The 17,398-nt window shown below is 39.2% G+C and overlaps 1 protein-coding gene and 1 long non-coding RNA gene across 5 annotated transcripts; one reads left to right on the forward strand and one right to left on the reverse strand.

Moving 5' to 3' along the window:
- Positions 1-241: 241 nt before the first annotated feature.
- On the forward strand, positions 242-14,456 carry SMIM8 (small integral membrane protein 8). 4 transcript variants are annotated; one of them, XR_003911069.1, is made up of 5 exons: positions 242-482; positions 7,717-7,789; positions 10,441-10,598; positions 13,747-13,968; positions 14,419-14,456. XR_003911069.1 is itself a non-coding variant. In XM_029945296.1 (4 exons), the coding sequence occupies exons 3-4, from the start codon at positions 10,464-10,466 to the stop codon at positions 13,903-13,905; spliced, it is 294 nt and encodes a 97-aa protein (XP_029801156.1). In that variant the 5' UTR covers positions 242-482; positions 7,717-7,789; positions 10,441-10,463; the 3' UTR covers positions 13,906-14,206. The 4 variants fall into 4 exon arrangements, 2 of the variants coding, with proteins under 2 accessions (XP_029801156.1, XP_029801157.1); XR_003911070.1 differs by having other exon boundaries at positions 14,425-14,456; XM_029945296.1 differs by lacking the exon at positions 14,419-14,456 and having other exon boundaries at positions 13,747-14,206.
- On the reverse strand, positions 14,202-17,242 carry LOC115296814. The gene is made up of 2 exons (XR_003911071.1): positions 17,035-17,242; positions 14,202-14,321 (listed from the first exon to the last, which is right to left on the reverse strand). It is a non-coding gene; the product is annotated as an uncharacterized LOC115296814 (long non-coding RNA).
- Between the last annotated feature and the right edge of the window lie 156 nt (positions 17,243-17,398).

The raw sequence follows: 17,398 nt of genomic DNA on the forward strand, positions 1-17,398 counted from the left end.
AAATAAATGTATGTTTCTAGGTGATGTCTCCTTTCATGTATACAAAACACAGACACATGAAACTGGAAGGTTACTTGAACTGTAGGGAGCTAAAAACTAAGGTAAAAAAGGAAGACACTAATAACGCCCCTTGGAAACTCCAGCAGGCAAATCAGTGCGCGGCGCCAGGGCCTGGGAGTTACCGGGAGCTGGGTTGGCGCGGGTCCGGCAGCCCACGCGCCTCTGCGTCGCAGCCTCCAGGCTGTAGGGGCCGCTATGGCGCTGAGCCGGCTCGGCGCGCTGGGCCGCTCTTTCCCGCAGGCGGAGACGAGGCGGAGCGGAGAGGGCGCGCCCAGTAGGTGACCTCGGGCAGGTGTTCCGCGGCGGCGGGTGACCGGTGGCGGCGAGGCCGCGGGCTGCCTGCGGGAACAGGACGGCCACCCCACCCGCGTGCTGGTCTCAGGCCTTGGAGGGCTCGGCCGCCCTGCGAGCCTTACTCCCAGGTGCGTTGGACCTGACGGCGTTCTCCCAAGAGCACCCCAAGGCCTCGGCACTCCTTGGGCGCTCTGAGCGGTCTCGGGGATCTCTGGCCCCACAGGACCCATTTCCCGCCCCTTACGTGCCCGGGCCGCTGGTCAGTGCCGCATCCAAGGACACCTCTATCCCAAGAACCCTCCTATTTCCTGGACAGTCTGTGTCCCAGCTCACGCAACTCCTGTTTAGGGGGAAATGCTGTTGTAATTGTTTTCTCTGAAGGCGCCTCTTTCAATAGTAACTCTGTTAAAAGTCATGTGTTCCCCTTTGCAACACAGTGTCTGAAACTTAATTGAATGCAGTTTCTTTTTCTGGAGGCTTCAAACGCATGTGTCTTGGAGTAATAGCCAGATGTACTGTAGGTACCACAATATTGGGAGGGGAGTAGTCCTCAGTAGTACTTTACAGCCCTCACCATGGTCTGTAACAGCCATTGTGAAAACCTTTCTCCCTTACTCAAGTGCAGTAAATTCAAGAAATGGAAAGATACTTTTTAAACAGTATTTCTTTTTTTACGTCAAAAACAACAAATACCGAATCCATTTAAAGTATTTAAGTGATTACAATTTTATGTTCCATAATTCTGGAAATAACTTGTAAATGCAACGTCTTACGGATTTTGAAATAAGGTGGGGGTCAAGTAGTGGAATAGGGGTGGGCTGGATATTGAGAGACCTGGATTTTCTCGCATCTAATGGCAAAGGCACAATGTCTTTGGGTCTAGGTTTCTTTGTTAAAGGGAATTGGACTAGATGGTAAGCATGATAATAGTGACCATTTATTGGACATCTGTTACATCCGTTAAAAATATTAACTCAAGAAAATGTTATTTCAATCCACACAACAGTTCTATGCAATAAGAGAACATTACCCTTTAGGTGGAAACTGAGGCCCACAGAGGTTGTCAATATTCAAAGACCTCCAGCTTTGTAATTTGAGGCTCTGCTGGGTCCCCTCAAGACATAAAGCCCTCTGATTCTAACCTAAACTTGTTTATCTAATTTAAATTGTTTTTAAAGTGTTTTGTTCCAGACTTCAAATGTTTTCCTTAAATATTAAGATAGTATGGTATGTGAAACTAAAATAACAAGTGTATTTTATATCTCATTAAAACCTTTTGACAGTTTTATAATTCCCTAAGACTTTCTTAAAACTAATTTGTTTTTAATTTACATCCAAGTTAATTAGCATATATTGCAATAGTGATTTCAGGAGTAGATTCCAGTGATTCATCCCCTATATATGACACCCAGTGCTCATCCCGGCAATTCCTTAACTTAATGCCCTGTGCCAATTTAGCCCATCTCCCACCCACAGCCCCTCCAGCAACCCTCAGTTTGTTCTCTGTATTTAGGAGTCTCTTATGTTTTGTCCCCCTCCCTGTTATATTATTTTTACTTCCCTTCCCTTATGTACATCTGTTTTGTATCTTAAATTCCACATGTGAGTGAAGTCAGATGATATTGTCTTTCTCTGACTTATTTCACTTAGCGTAATACCCTCTAGTTCCGTTCATGTAGTTGCAAATGGCAAGATTTCATTCTTTTTGATTGCTGAGTAATACTTTGTTGTGCACACACACCACATCTTCTTTATTCATTCATCCATCAGTGGACATTTGGGCTCTTTCCATACTTTGGGTATTGTCAATAGTGCTGCTTATAAACATTGGGGTGCATGTGCCCCTTTGAAATAGCACACCTATTTCCCTTGGTTATATACCTAGTAGTGCAATTGCTGGGTAATAGGGCAGTTCTATTCTTAACTTTTTGAGGAACCTCCATACTGTTTTCCGTAGTGGCTGCACTAGTTTACATGCCCACCAGCAGTGCAAAAGAGACCTCTTTCTCCACATCCTCGCCAACATCTGTGGTTGCCTGAGTTGTTAATGTTGGCCATTCTGACTGGTAAGAGGTGGTGTCTCATTGTGGTTTTAATTTGTATTTCCCTGGTGATGTGTGACATTGAGTATTTTTTCATGTATCTCAGCCATCTGGATGTCTTCTTCGGAGAAATGTCTATTCATGTCTTTTGCCTATTTCTTCACTGGATTATTTGTTTTTTTGGGTGTTGAGTTTGATAAGTTCTTTATAGATTTTGAATACTAACCCTTTGCTGATATGTCATTTGCAAATGTCTTCTCCCATTCTATCGGTTGCCTTTTAGTTTTGCTGATTGTTTCCTTCACTGTGCAGAAGCATTTTATCTTGATGAGATCCCAGTAGTACATTTTTGCTTTTGTTTCCCTTGCCTCTGGATGCATGTTGAGTAAGAAGTTGCTGCAGCCAAGGTCAAAGAGGTTTTTGCCTGATTTCTCCTCTAGGATTTTGATGGCTTCCTGTCTTGTGTTTAGGTCTTTCCTCCATTTTGAGTTTATTATTTTTGTGTAAGAAAGTGGTCCAGGTTCATTTTTCTGCATGTTGCTGTCCAGTGTTCCCAACACCATTTGCTGAAGAGACTGTTTTTATGCCATTGGATATTCTCTCCTGCCTTGTCAAAGAGTAGTTGGCCATATGTTTGTGGGTCCATTTCTGGGTTCTCTGTTCTGTTCCATTGGTCTAAGTGTCTGTTTTTGTGCCACTACCATACTGTCTTGATGATTACAGCTTTGTAATACAGCTTGAAGTCTAGGATTGTGATGTCTGTAGCTTTGGTTTTCTTTTTCAAGATTGCTTTGGCTATTTGAGGGCTTGTCTGGTTACGTACAAATTTTAGGAGTGTTTGTTCTAGCTCTGTGAAGAATACTGCTGTTATTTTGATAGGGATTGCATTGAATATGCAGATTGCTTGGGGTAGTATCAACATTTTAATAATATTTGTTCTTCCAATCCATGAGTATGGAATATTTTGTTCCATTTTTTTTTATCCTCTTCAATTTCTTTCATGAGCTTTCTATAGTTTTCAGTATATAGATTTTTCACCTCTTTGGTAAGGTTTATATAATTCCCTAAGTCTTAAAGAAAGGTATTGATTATTGCTAAAATTCCTTCTCACTAACAAGCTGTAATTCTGATAATTTTGTCTTTGCAAATTGAGATGCTGATTTCGAAAATGAAGATCTGAAAATTAAATTTTTCCCTAAAGTAACTCATAGTCCTTTTATCTTGGTCTGATTTCCATGTATAATGTAATTTAGACAGGCATGCTAGTTTTATGCCAATGAATTGTTTAATCAGTAGCCAACTACATTCTGGATCATGCCCCCTGAGGAAGAATTTTACTAAAGGAAGGAAAATCATCAAGAAATGACCAGTCTAGGGGCTCCTTAGTGGCTCACTTGAGCCTCTGACTCTTGATCTCAGCTCAGGTCTTGATCTCAGGGTTGTTAGTTCAAGCCCCACATTGGGCTTGTGCTGAAGCCTACTTAAAACAAAAACAAAAACACAAAAAACACACAAAAAACAAAATGACCAGTCCTGACTGTCTAGAACTATCTTGGACTATCTTGTTCAGCCTCACACATTGTGTATTATTAATTCCAGCAGGGCACAGTTCTCACTCACACTTTGAGGTGTGAATGACAATCATGGAGTTGCATCCTTTATCTCTGCTACTTCCTTTTCATCTCCCATATTTCCTTCACAAGAGGTTGAGCAGAAGAAAGCGGTAAAGATTTTTTTTTTTACCAGAGTGGAACATATGTAGTAAATGCAGCTTAATTTACATCATTTTTACAGATAAGTATGAAAAAAATCCAACCCTCTTTTTTTAAAATTTAGAAACTACAGTTTCTTATCATTTGTCAATAAGGGAACAAGAAATGAGTGATGGAAAAATGAAGAAGAAATACGAGTAGAGGCTCCTGGACAGATTGCACCATCTAGGTGTGGCCCTATGAATACCCGATTTATAGAGTATTTTCCAAGTGGGCCCACACATAAAGTAATCACCAGATTGCTTAGCCAGGCACAGTGCAATGCCAAGTTTCCATCATCCCTGCCAGACTCTGCGTGTTTGTTTGGTGTGACTCCCTTTTTAACACAATAAATGAGTTCTCTTCCTTTAGCTTAAAAATTAACCTATGTTGAAAGTGAGTATAACTAGGGGCACCTGGGTGGCACCGTTAGTTAAGTGTCAAACTCTGGAGTTTGACTTAGGTCATGATCTCATGGTTCATGAGTTACAGCCCAGTGTCAGGCTCTGTGCTGACCATGGAGACCATGTGCTTGGGTTTCTCTTTCTCTCTGCCCTCTCCCCCACTCTCTCTCAAAATAAATAAATAAACTTTAAAAAAAAGTGAGTATAACTAGAGATTGATCAATATCATATGCAAATAAGTAAGTGCTGGTTACTTGCAGTAGGAAACAAAAGAGTATGGGAAAAAAGTTGGAGAAAGTGATGGGAAGACAAAAGTTCTGAAAGAAGTGTGCTAGATGTTAAATAGATGTTTTTGTCTTAGGTACAGTTAGATGTTAACTGTCTTAGGTACAGTTCATTTGGGTGGTAATGTCAGAACAGATTATTGCTGTGCTTTGAATTTATGATTAGTTCTGCAGCTTTTAACAATGGAATTTACATTAGCTCTGCACTTGAAAATAGCTAGTCAGCTTTTAGTTCTAGATTAAAAGTTTACTTTTGATGCAGATATTTGTTTTCCCAAAGAGCTGACAATGAACACATCTGTGAATAAACAACTAAGGCTTTGCACTCTATGTACTTTGCTTATTCAACCAACACAGCTTGAGTTTCTGCTCCAGCCATGTATCTCGATCTCTGTGGGCCAGGCATGTGAAGAGATTCAAAAGAACTTTACATATGAAAAGATTTTGTTGTGTTTTGTTTCTTATAGTTAATATAACAAATTCTTGGCTACTTAAGCCCATTTTGGCCTCAGTAATCTATTTAAAGTATAGAAGGTTCATAAGATTTTTTTGTTCATTCAATAGATGGTATAAACAAATAAATGCAATTTGGGGAGAACTATTGTAACACAAGATCTTGACCTTAGTTGAAGTTGGATGCTTAACCAACTGAGCCACCTAGGCACACTGAGCTATCTTATATAAAGACTGATACATAACGGAAAATGTTATCTGATAAAAGACTGATATATAACAGAATAGATGTTACAACTATTGTGACAATAGTCACAACTATTGTGACTCATAAAAAAAGTAGCAATAAAATTGAGCTGTCTTTTTTTTTTAATGTTTATTTTTGAGAGAGAAAGAGACATAATGTGAGAGACAGAGGGGGGAGAGACAGAGAGACACACACACAGAATCCCAAGCAAGATGCAGGCTCTGAGCTTTCTTTCAGCAGAGACCCCAATGTGGGGCTTGAACTCATGAACCACAAGATCTTGACCTTAGTTGAAGTTGGATGCTTAACCAACTGAGCCACCTAGGCACACTGAGCTATCTTATATAAAGACTGATACATAACGGAAAATGTTAATTATATTCTTTGCAGAAAGCATCATAAACAATGGAAATTATGGTATATGAAATCTTTTAAAATATAGCATATATTGCTGTAGGTAATCCCTTAATTTGTAAATGTCCCTTAAATAAACATTTCTGGTGGCTTCCAGCCCAGGCATTTTTTTTAATAATTTATTTATTTTTGAGAGACAGAGAAACTGAGCGTGAGTGGGGAAGCAGAGAGAGAGGGAGACACAGAATCTGAAGCAGGCTCCAGGCTCTGAGCTCTTAGCCCAGAACATGACTTAGGGCTCGAACTTACGAGCTGTAAGATATGACCTGAACCGAAGTCAGATGATCCACTGACTAAGCCGCCTAGGCACCCCAGCCCAGGTATTTTTTAATTGTTGTTTCTGGTAAAAAGTTTAACATATATGGTTCATTGTTAAGGCGAATGTGGATGTCTGGAGATTATGGTATAGTGAATACTGCCTTTGTTGCTTGATTCATTACAAAAGAAACAAGTTCTGCTAAGGAAGAGAGGAGACCGAGGAATCTTGCAACTAAAATGAAGTCATTACATTTCATGTTAGAACACTCAATCTGTAGTTTTTACAGATATTTCATGTAGGTTGTATTTCGACATTGAACATCACTGTATCCCTTTGACTTTAAAATAGTGAAATATCTCTCCCTCTCTGTTGTTATTTGGACTTGAGGTAAGTAATGAGTTAACCATCCTCAGTTCTTGGCACATTTTCATCAACACAGTGTATGTGATTAAATTGCAGTCTGAGGGCCCTTACGTGCTCTACAATATGTGCTTTCTCTACCCACTTTCCCCATTACCTGTTTTTCTTCCCACTAAACAATTTTTAACCATATTCTACCGGTTATCTTTGTTTTAATTACAGGTAGCAGTTTCTCAATAATTGAAGGAAAACGCCACTGTGTGAATGACTTACCTTTGTGTATTTGCTTTTTCGGGCCTTCCTAGTATTTTTATCTAATGCCCCAGTTTCAATGAGTGGTATACTCTGAGGCTGTGATTCGGTTCTAACAGCTTGGGTATTGTGTTAACTGTTTCCTGCCTCACATTTGTTTTATGGGCATGGCTGATTTACAAACTGTAATATTGCTTCCACTTCAGTGACTGCTTCTTTCTGATATTTCTCTCCCCACATTACAATCATGTTATTAGCTTAAGTAGAAACATCACTGGCACCTAACTTAGGCATCTGGTGACCACCATTTGTTACATAAATTCTAAATACATTTGCACATACCATCTACCCTGCTTTCATGACTGAGACGGAAAGATGAAATGTCACAGTTGTCATAGAAGGAAATGAAATGACAATAGGAGTAGATTGTTGTCACCAGAAAGGAGGAGTAGCAGAGGAATTTACCATCCCTCCCCCTGTATTGTTGACATTATTGAAAGATGAGGCCATAAATGAGGAGGAAGTACAGGGATTCTGGGCCTAATGCAGAAGCAAATGCCAGGTGCCTGTTAACAGCTGGTTTTGTGTGGTATCAAGAAGTTAATACAGGAAACGGGCATGCCAACGGACCTCTTGGTCAGCAGAAAGCAGTGGATTTTTTGCCACCTTTGGGCATGCTGAGTTTCAAGCAAGTGTATGCTGGCTGAACAAATATCAGGCATGTTATGGAATTGTTTCAGAAGTTGTCTGTAGTGAAAAAACAAAACAAAACACTGTTCCAGTGGAGAAAATTAGTAACTTGCATACAGAAGGAATAACAAACAAAAACTCAAAAACAATTGCTAGTTACAGCTTGACTGATGTTTGAAATGCTGATGAAATGCTTTATGCCCAAGGTGGACTTTGCAAAACAAGTAAACCAAGACTGATGATTACTCTGTTCTGCTGAATGCATCTTGGACGGAAAAGGTGAGACTACTTGGCAGTGGCAAGTCAGTTTACCTTCAGTCCTTCAGAAATGTTCATTTGTTCCCCTGTGATTACGAAACCAGTACACATACCTGAAAGTTGAGAGATTTATTTAATGAATGGGAAATGCTGGCAAGAGAATGAAAGGAGCAAAACACAATATCCTCCTGCTGATAGATAGGCAGTTGCTCTGCCTACACCACACTCTTATGCTTAGATGATGCATGTCGTGAGTTTTTCCCATGAACAGCCATCAGATGGGGGTTAATTTTCATAGTGAAAGCACATTGCTGAAACAATTTCTAAATTTGGATGATGAAGGGAAAACTGCGAAAATAAAATGAATCAAGCTATTGGCATGATTGCTGAGACCTGGTGGTCTGTAGAGCCATCCACATAGTGAAATTTTGGCAGAAAGTAGGCTTGATTCCTATGGAATGCCCTGAGGTCAACCTGCAAGAAGACTGAAAACCAAGCATCATATTTGAAATACTCTGGTACTCTAATTGCTACTGTCACTTGTCTCCCAGACCAGTTTAATTTTAAAGACTTCGTGGCTACATAGCAGTTGAACTTAAAAAAAATTTTTTTTTGCATTTATTTATTTTTGAGAGACAGAGAGCAACAGAACATAACGAGAGGGGCAGGGAGAGAAAGAGACACAGAATCTGAAGCAGGCTCCAGGCTCTGAGCTAGCAGTCAGCACAGAGCCTGATGCGGGGCTCGAACCCATGACCCATGAGATCATGACTTGAGCCGAAGTCGGACACTTAACCGACTGAGCCACCCAGGCACCCCAGCAGTTGAACTATTTTACAAGAGTTAGCAAATCCTAAAATTGCTATAGGAGTGCTAAGTAATTTCAAAGTGGAACCAGAAACTGATGTTGAGTATCATGACAACAACGACAGCCAGTGAATGATAGAATAGGAAACAGTGAACATTTCAGAAGCCCTAGCAAGTATAGAAAGTGTTGAGAAATCCTTTCCCTTCAAGTAGGTGTTCCTGAAGAGGTGTTTATGCAACTAAGTGATATAGATGAAGTAACTACTTCAACAAACAGTGTGGAGACTCCTCAAAAAACTATCGATAGAACTCCCCTATGACCCAGCAATAGCACTGCTAGGGATTTACCCAAGGGATAAAGAAGTGCTGATGCATAGGAGCACATGTACCACAATGTTCATAGCGGCACTTTCTACAATAGCCAAATCATGGAAAGAGCCTAAATGTCCATCACCTGATGAATGGGTCAAGAAGATGTGGTATATATATATATATATACAATGGAGTACTATATGGCAATGAGAAAGAATGAAATCTGGCCATTTGTAGGAAAGTGGATGGACCTTGAGGGTGTCATGCTAAGCGAAATAAGTCAGGCAGAGAAGGATAGATACCATATGTTTGCATTCATAGGTCTAACAGGAGAGACCTGGCAGGGGACCATGGGGAGAGGAAGGGGGAAAGAGAGCGGAGAAGAGTGAGGGACACAGATCAAGGGAGACTATTGAATACTGAAGATGAACCATGGACTGAAAGGGGAGGGGGAGGGAGGGGGTGATGGTCATGGTGGGGGGCACTTGTGGGGAGAAGCACTGGGTGTTATATGGAAACCAATTTGACAATAAACTATTATAAAAAAAAACTGAACTAATTTTCTCCATAACTAATAAAGTTACAAAAATACTGCCTTTTAAAGTCTGTAAAATGGAAAACTTAAAGAATGCTCGTGTGAACAAAGCCCCAGTGAGAGTTTAAATGTGAATATTTGACTCATGTGTCATAATGTTTACTGTATGGTAGGGTTACAGCATTTCCCCAGAGAATTTTGTTACATTAATTTCTGCCTTTGGAAGCCTTCTTTCCCACCTTTTTCCTTCCAACCTTGCCCCACCCCTCCCCAGCATTAGGTGGCAGGAATGGTAAGAATAAGCTTTCCCCTAATAGTACCTAGAAGACAAAAATATTCACAAAATATTGATACTCCAGCTAGGAGAACCAGAAGCCAAAAGACACATTGGTATTTAATAAGATAGAGTAATTAAGAGGAAGATGGATACTCAGATTGAGGAGATAGCAGAGCAGTCCTTCCCAAAAAGTCACTGACAGGCAAATGAGGAGTGAAAAGAGCTAATTATCCTTACTGCTTGGTACTCATGCATAGGTCAGCCCCCAGAAGAAGGCTGATGAGCATGGGCCAGGGGTGAGGCTACAGGAGAAATAAGAAATGTCAGTGTCCTTTCAAAGCTATTGGAAAGTGAGGAAGAGTAAAAATGGGAGGCAATAAAGATGGGTATGGATTATCCACTGGCCCCTGCTACCCTTAGTCCCTTCTTCATATAAGAAGATTCAATGTGACTCAGATCAAGAAATTCTCCAGGCTTCTGTGAAATTAGGAAAACAACCTTTGCCCACCTCACTGGTTCTAAGAGATCAAAAATGAAATAATGATTTTTACCAAACAAGATTTGAAGCACCATTTACAAAGTACATGTTATACAAAGTGATGAAGTAATTGGCAGTCACTCTTGGTATGTATCTGGACTGGAGTTCAAAAAAAGGAATGCGTGCAGAATGCTTTTTTTTTTTTTTTAACAGAATATCAGAAAAATCATGAATGAAAAAAAAGTCTCTTATTTTATTTCTAGGTAATAAATCATCATTAGTCAAGATGTCTTCAGCACCTGAGTCTCCCGGCTTTAAAAAGGAACCACCCCAAGAGAAAGACTTTCAAAACCCAGGGCTCAGAGGGGTCCGCACAACAACCTTATTTCGGGCTGTGAATCCAGAGCTCTTCATTAAACCCGTAAGACATCCTGTTCAGTCTAGCTAGGGCTATCAGAAAGGGAAAGTGTCTATTTTCCTGCCACATTTGATTGTGTCATGAAAATTTTACGTTGACTAATAAGGCCTCTGAATAAAAGCAGGTAGATGGGAAATCTTAAATGCTATTTCTTAATACATATAAAACTAGTTATTTTGAGGTATTTGAGAGCTTTAACAGAACATAGTTGCACTTTGATAGATCAACTTCTCTAATCCGTCTTTAAAGTTCTATTTTAATAGTTGCACTAACTTGAAGAAAATTTTTGTTGTTTGATCAGGTACTATTAGGTAAATAAGACCTTTCACTGAAATAAAATAAAGTCTGTTTATTTTTATAGACTACAATTCTAGCCTTAATTATAATATTTTTACTTAACGGTTATTACAAATATGAAAAACTTCAAAACATACACTTAGTACTCTATAAGGGAGTTAGCTAATCATTTTTTTTGGTGGTTTATTTTTTATGTTTTTTAAATTTATTTATTTATTTATTTTTGAGATGCAGAGAAAGACAGTGCGAGCAGGGGAGGGTCAGAGAGAGAGGGAGACACAAAATCTGAAGCAGGCTTCAGGCTCCAGGCTGTAAGCACAGAGCCCGACATGGGGCTTGAACCCACAAACTGTGAGATCATGACCTGAGCTGAAGCCGGACGCTTAACTGACTGAGCCACCCAGGCGCCCCTTAGCTAATCATTTCTATTCTTGTTGCAAATTACTGAATATGTTTGACCAGTTTTATTTTAAAATAAGTATAAATTTTAGCAAATGTAAATGAAGTCAAATTATTAAACAATATATTTAAATGTATTGGATTTGGTTAGAATTTTAAAGAGATCCTATAGACTGAGCATTTGATTTTAATTTTTTTAAATTTTATTTTTGGAGAAAGAGAAAGAGAGCACAAGTCGGGGAGAGGGGCAGAGGGAGAGAGAGAGTCTTAAACAGGCTCCACACTAAGCATGGAGCCTGACACAGGGCGTGACCCCACAACGCAGGGATCATGACCTGAATCAAAATTAAGAATCGGATGCTCAATCTACTGAGCTACCCAGGCGCCCCTTGGTTAGAATTTTAGTAAGCCTGGTTTTTTTTTTTTAATGTTTATTTATTTATTTTGAGAGAGAGTGAAAAAGAGGGGGAGAGAGAATTCCAAGCAGGGCCCATGCTGTCAGTGCAAAGCCCCTTGGTTAGAATTTTAATAACATAGTTGCCAGTGTAAACTGTTTTAAAGTTAAATAGGTCAGTTTAACAAGAAAATAATTAAATGAAGATAGAATGTTTTAAAATCTTTGAACTAATATATTTGAATTGCCAAGTACATGTCAAGATTTATAGATTTAAACTGCTTTAAGTTTGTTGCCTTGTTATATGTCCATCCAAGTCAAAAAGTTTGACCTTTATTCTTTTGATGATTAAGATTTGAAATTATAGTAATACAGCAAGTATGACAGAAGCAGAAAATGCTAATTGAAAAGACTTGTATCACTACCATGCATGCACTCACACTGACCTAAGAAAGGTTAATTTGGTGAGTATGAACACAAAAGAATGATCTGAATTATAGTATAGACAAAACAAAACATTTCTGTGGAGCTGTAAACATCTTTCCTGTACTTAAAGGCTTTTTTCCCCCAGTGTCAAAGTTCATTGCTTTGTCTCTCAGGGTCTTGGATTTTTCAGCAGTAAATCAAAGTTATTATAGAACAGCATAGTATCTCCAGTCACACAGTTTCTTAAGGTTTTGGAGTTGATTCCCAGAAAAAAGTGTGTATGTTGTCATTTTTGCTGCACTTCATACATGACATGAAAATTGATGGCTTTTTGCAAGTTATCCATGAACTCAGGCAAGGAATGTTATGCTTCATTCCTCACTTCCTAATAAGATTAACTAATTGAAGTTTTGCCAGGGGGAAGCTTGGGCTCACGAAAGTTGAGCAGCTTCTCCATGTCACACGGGAAAATGTGAAAACTCTGAGCACTAGACCCATTTCTGTGCCTCATTTCCCTCGCCCATCTCCCAGCCACCACCTTCCTGAAGGTGTAGCCTCTGGGTCTAGAGTTCTTTCTTGTCTAGCAAGAAAGTGGGACGCAGGATTAAAATGCAAGAGATGGCTAATGTCTGGGAATAGACAAGAGCTCTGATTAAGGGTGCTTGCTCCATTTTTATTAGGATCAGAAGGCTTATGAACATAGGAATGGGTGTGTACAAAGAGACAATGAAACTGTGAACATTAACTCATGGACATGAGGGAAAGGGGGTCTTGAAGATTTGCAGGGTTCAGGGGTTGAGTTAATACAAAGCAAAATCCTGGCACCAAGCAGCCAGGCAGAAGGCTACAGCAGACGTGAGGCACCACCTCTTTACCCAAAAGCCTGAGGTATGATGTTTTTATTTGACTACAACCAAATGTTACCTATTTTAGATTTTGTAAATTAATGATACAATGATATTACAAACAGAAAATCAAACTTTCTCATGGTTATTTTAAAAGTAGGACAAGAGGAGCAAGCTACCTCAGGATCAACAAGGCACCTTTCTTTTGTTAATTATCTCTGCTCTGGGCAACTTTGCCCTGCAGCTGTCTATAGCCCTATTTACCTGTTTACCTAATGTGGTCCTTCCTCTGAAAGCAGCCTTCAGCTATAGTACTAATTGGAGGGCACTTTTGCCCTGAATACCTAATCTTGTTTATTTCTTATACCTTTGTTCTCCACTGGGGCCTTTGCCCTGCCCTCTTTATACCTATTTACCTAATCTTGTTTACCCACACTTGGGTGTGAACAAACCTATAACTTTCTAACTCTTTATCCCTTGTTAACCCATGGGTGCAAACCTAGGGAATTTCTAAGCTTATTCCTCTGCAGAGGTGCAGGCCTGAGATCCAGGCTATAGGCAGGAGAAAGACTGGAGAGGAAAAGCAAGAGCCTTCTATAATTCCTAAATTATCAGGAGTTGAGTTAATTGAATAAAGAACTGGGTAAATTGTTATAATGGAAAATATCACCATAGTAATACTAGTGTGGCAATAAAGACTTGGTATGTCAAGAGGAAAGTGCAACAGATATTTGGGTTCCCTCAAATGATTAAGTCTTAATGAGGATTTATAATTTCTTTTCTTTGACAGAACAAACCTGTAATGGCTTTTGGACTGATAACCCTTTCCCTTTGCGTGGCTTATATTGGTTATCTACATGCAGTGCAAGAGAATACTAAGGATCTCTACGAAGCTATCGATAGCGAGGGACACAGTTATATGAGGAGGAAAACATCTAAATGGGATTAACAGTGCTGGATACTGCAGATGGAGCTTTGTTAAAGGCTCTGAAATCTTCGAATGAATGACTTTGTGAGTGCACAGTAGCGTGCTTCTTGTTCTAGAATGTGTTGATGAGGAAGGAAGGTAGCAATTGCAAACTGGGCCACTGCAGTACATCCCATCCTGCAGCCCTTCCCGCCTCCTTTGTGCACAGCAAGAGCTTCTCAGTATTTTTCTTTCATTAAGTCCTCACACGAAAGTGCCGTAAGAACGGAAGTCGGTTTTGCTAATTAAGTTCTATATAATAAAAGTACCTGGTGCTGTTAAATTTGTATGGTATTTTTAATAGTTTAAGGTGAATTGTACATTTGCCACTGTTTTAAGGGTTTAGTTTTGTTTCTTTGTTTGCAAAGGCGTTATTCATTTTCTTCCTGGAATAGAACCTAGATTTATGGAAAAAAAAAAAAGAATTGTAAATTATTATAAAGCATACAGTCAACATTCAAGATAAATAATTTTTTAAATATTTGTTTATTTTTGAGAGAGAATGAGACCAGGTGTGAGCAGGAGAGGGCCAGAAAGAAGAGGGGACACAGAATCCAAAGCAGGCTTCAGGCTCAGAGCTGTGAGCACGGAGCCTGATATGGACTTGAACCCATGAACCATGAGATTACAACCTGAGCCGGAGTCAAATGCTTAACCACCTGAGCCACCCAGGAGCCCTGAGGCAAATAATTTTTACAGAATCACAGATGGCTCATGTATTTTGGAGTTCCATTTCAACTGTTTTCAGTCCAGAATTTTACTTCATTTGAAAAGGTAGCCCCACTCAACTACTAAAATAAATAAATGAATGAATAACCCAACACAACTGGAGTTTTTCTTTGAATGAAAACTGTATTTTACTGAGGTATGATGTTTTTATTTGACTACAACCAATGTTACCTATTTTAGATTTTGTAAATTAATGTTACAATGATATTACAAACATAAAATCAAACTTTCTCGTGGTTATTTTAGAACTAGGACTATTCAACAGATGAGAAAAGAAGGTCTTTTTATCCTCTTGGGTTTACCTCAGATAATTTAGATTTTTCTTACAAGGGTTCTGGAACCTATAGCATTCATAGATTTTTATCTGTTTTCCAAATCACTGTAATTGGGGCTCAGTAATAAATCTCATCTATGAAATTTTCTTTCAGTTATTATTGCCAAATAACAATAACAGTATAAGCAGAGTTTATCACTATAGTGTGAATTTTAATTTCCAGTATTTAATTGTGGTTTTGTAAGCTGTGTGAAAATGCAATTATGTTTTGTCTGTAGATATTAAAGAGCTTAACTAACTGAGTTATCTGTATGCAACTAAATCAGAACTTTATTCCTGAGCCCTAAATATGCCTTTGTTATGTCTCTTTATATAGTATACTTCATACAGTTTAAAATGGCACTTAGGTAGTATAAAATGCCTTTTAATTTAAAGTATTATATTTTGCTTTGGGTTTCCCTGTGTACTTTGGCTGTTAAAGAATTTGAATTCTTCTATTTTCAACCTAGGTGTTTCATATTCCACCATCATTTTTTAGAACTTCTCTGTTATTCAGAATAAGTTGTTATTTGGTGGGGGAGGTATTGTTTAGGTGAACTATCCAAAGACCATCACAGCACAGAAGGGCTGCAGAAACACGCAGAGCAGCCTTAAGCCATGTGACATCTGTTTATGGGAATGAACCAGGGTAAGTGGATTCAGGGAGGCAGGCGCACAGCTGTGAAAAATACTGGGAGGGAAGAATCACATTGAATTTTAGGAACAAGTAATCTAACTATGATACTTTTTAAGGATGGTTACAAGTTACAGCACAGGCTTTGTGTGTGCAGGGTGTCAAAGGATGCCCGACTGTGTATTGATGTTCTCATTCATACTGAGGGAAAATGCCACTTGGACATTGTATCTAAGAAGAGAATGGTAATGGCAAGATGTATGGTGTTCTGGAGTCAGGGTTCAAGCACTTATAGGAATGTCTCTCAGTATGGGACTCTGGGTGAGACTGGGCAAAACTCAGTAACATAATAGATTAGGTCTTGAAGCAAGTCTCAATAAGTAAAATATTAATAAGTGGTAAGTGACCTTTTTGCTTAGGGAAGTAATCAGTTCTGATAGGAGAGCTATTTGCCCAGAGGAGCAAGCTGATCAACTGATAAATTGGTTTTCAAGTATTTCCTGAATAAACTGTGAAGTTATTTATTGGTGTAGTCTTATCCTCCACAGGGTAACCAATCTTTTCCAGTTTGTTAGGCATGGAGACGGTTCTTGAGATGCAGGACTATCCTTTTTAAAACAAGGACAACAAATTAGTTAACTATGTGTTTTTAAAAACCAGGCTTATTAATTTTGAGTGCTAACAGAAAGTAACTTTTCCTTTAAGATACCATGATGTTTCCCAGTTTTATTGCCATGGTACCAAAACATCACATTTATAAAAATGTGAATTTATTGGGACACCTGAGTGACTCAGTCATTTAAGCATCTGACTTTGGCTCAGGTCATGATCTCACAGCTCATGAGTTTGAGCCCCACGTTAGTCTCTGTGCCGACAGCTCAGAGCCTGGAGCCTGCTTCAGATTCTGTGTGTCCCTTTCTCTCTGCTCTTGCCCTGCTCACGCTTGGTCTCTCTCTCTCTCAAAAGTAAATAAACAAAAAATTGAATAAAAAATGTGAATTTAATACATTCTCTCCTTTGCTGGCCTAAAAGGAATCAATTCATTAAATAAACCATTTAATTTTTTAAATGTTTATTTATTTTTGTAGGAGAGAGTGACAGAGTGTGCACAGGGGAAGGGCAGAGAGAGACAGAATCAGAAGCAGGCTCCAGGCTCTGAGTTGTCAGCACAGAGCCTGACATGGGGCTCAAACTTCCAAGCCGTGAGATCATGACTTGAGCCAAAGTCAGACGCTTAACAACTGAGCCACCCAGGTGCCCCTTTAAATAAACTATTTAAAAGAGAGTGTTGTAAGCTGAATAATGATTCCCCTGTCCTACCCCACCCCCAAAGATGCAGATCCTAATTCCTAGATCCTGTGAATATGTTACCTCATATGGCTAAAAGGACTTTGCAGATAAGATCAAGTTAGGGATTTTGAGATAAGGAAATTACCCTTTATTATCCAGATGAGCCTGATATAATCTTAATCCTTGTTAAGAAGGAGGTTGAAGATCAGGGGAAGAAGCACAGAGGTCCATGCACACAGGGGGAGAAAAGGCTACATGATTTGAGGCCATAAGCCAAGGAATTCAGGGGGCCTCTAGAAGGTTAAAAAGCCAAGGAAACAGACGGACTCTCCCATAAAGCCTCTAGAAGGAACCAGCCCTGCTGATACCTTAATTTTGGCCTCATAGGACCCATTTTGAACCTCTGACCTCCAGAACTGCAAGAGAATGAATAGTGGTGTTTTAAATCACTAAATATGTAGTGATTTGTTACAGCAGCAATAAGAAACTAGGACAGAGAGTTTCTGGGA

The sequence above is a fragment of the Suricata suricatta genome, chromosome 7 (genome assembly GCF_006229205.1).
Source record: "Suricata suricatta isolate VVHF042 chromosome 7, meerkat_22Aug2017_6uvM2_HiC, whole genome shotgun sequence".
Classification (NCBI taxonomy): Eukaryota; Metazoa; Chordata; class Mammalia; order Carnivora; family Herpestidae; genus Suricata; species Suricata suricatta.

Excerpts from the sequence above, each read along its gene's own strand:
- SMIM8 (XM_029945296.1), top strand. The coding sequence starts at position 10,464 with ATGTCTTCAGCACCTGAGTCTCCCGGCTTTAAAAAGGAACCACCCCAA. Across the intron at positions 10,599-13,746 it reads CAGAGCTCTTCATTAAACCC|AACAAACCTGTAATGGCTTT; the intron begins GTAAGACATCCT and ends TTTCTTTGACAG.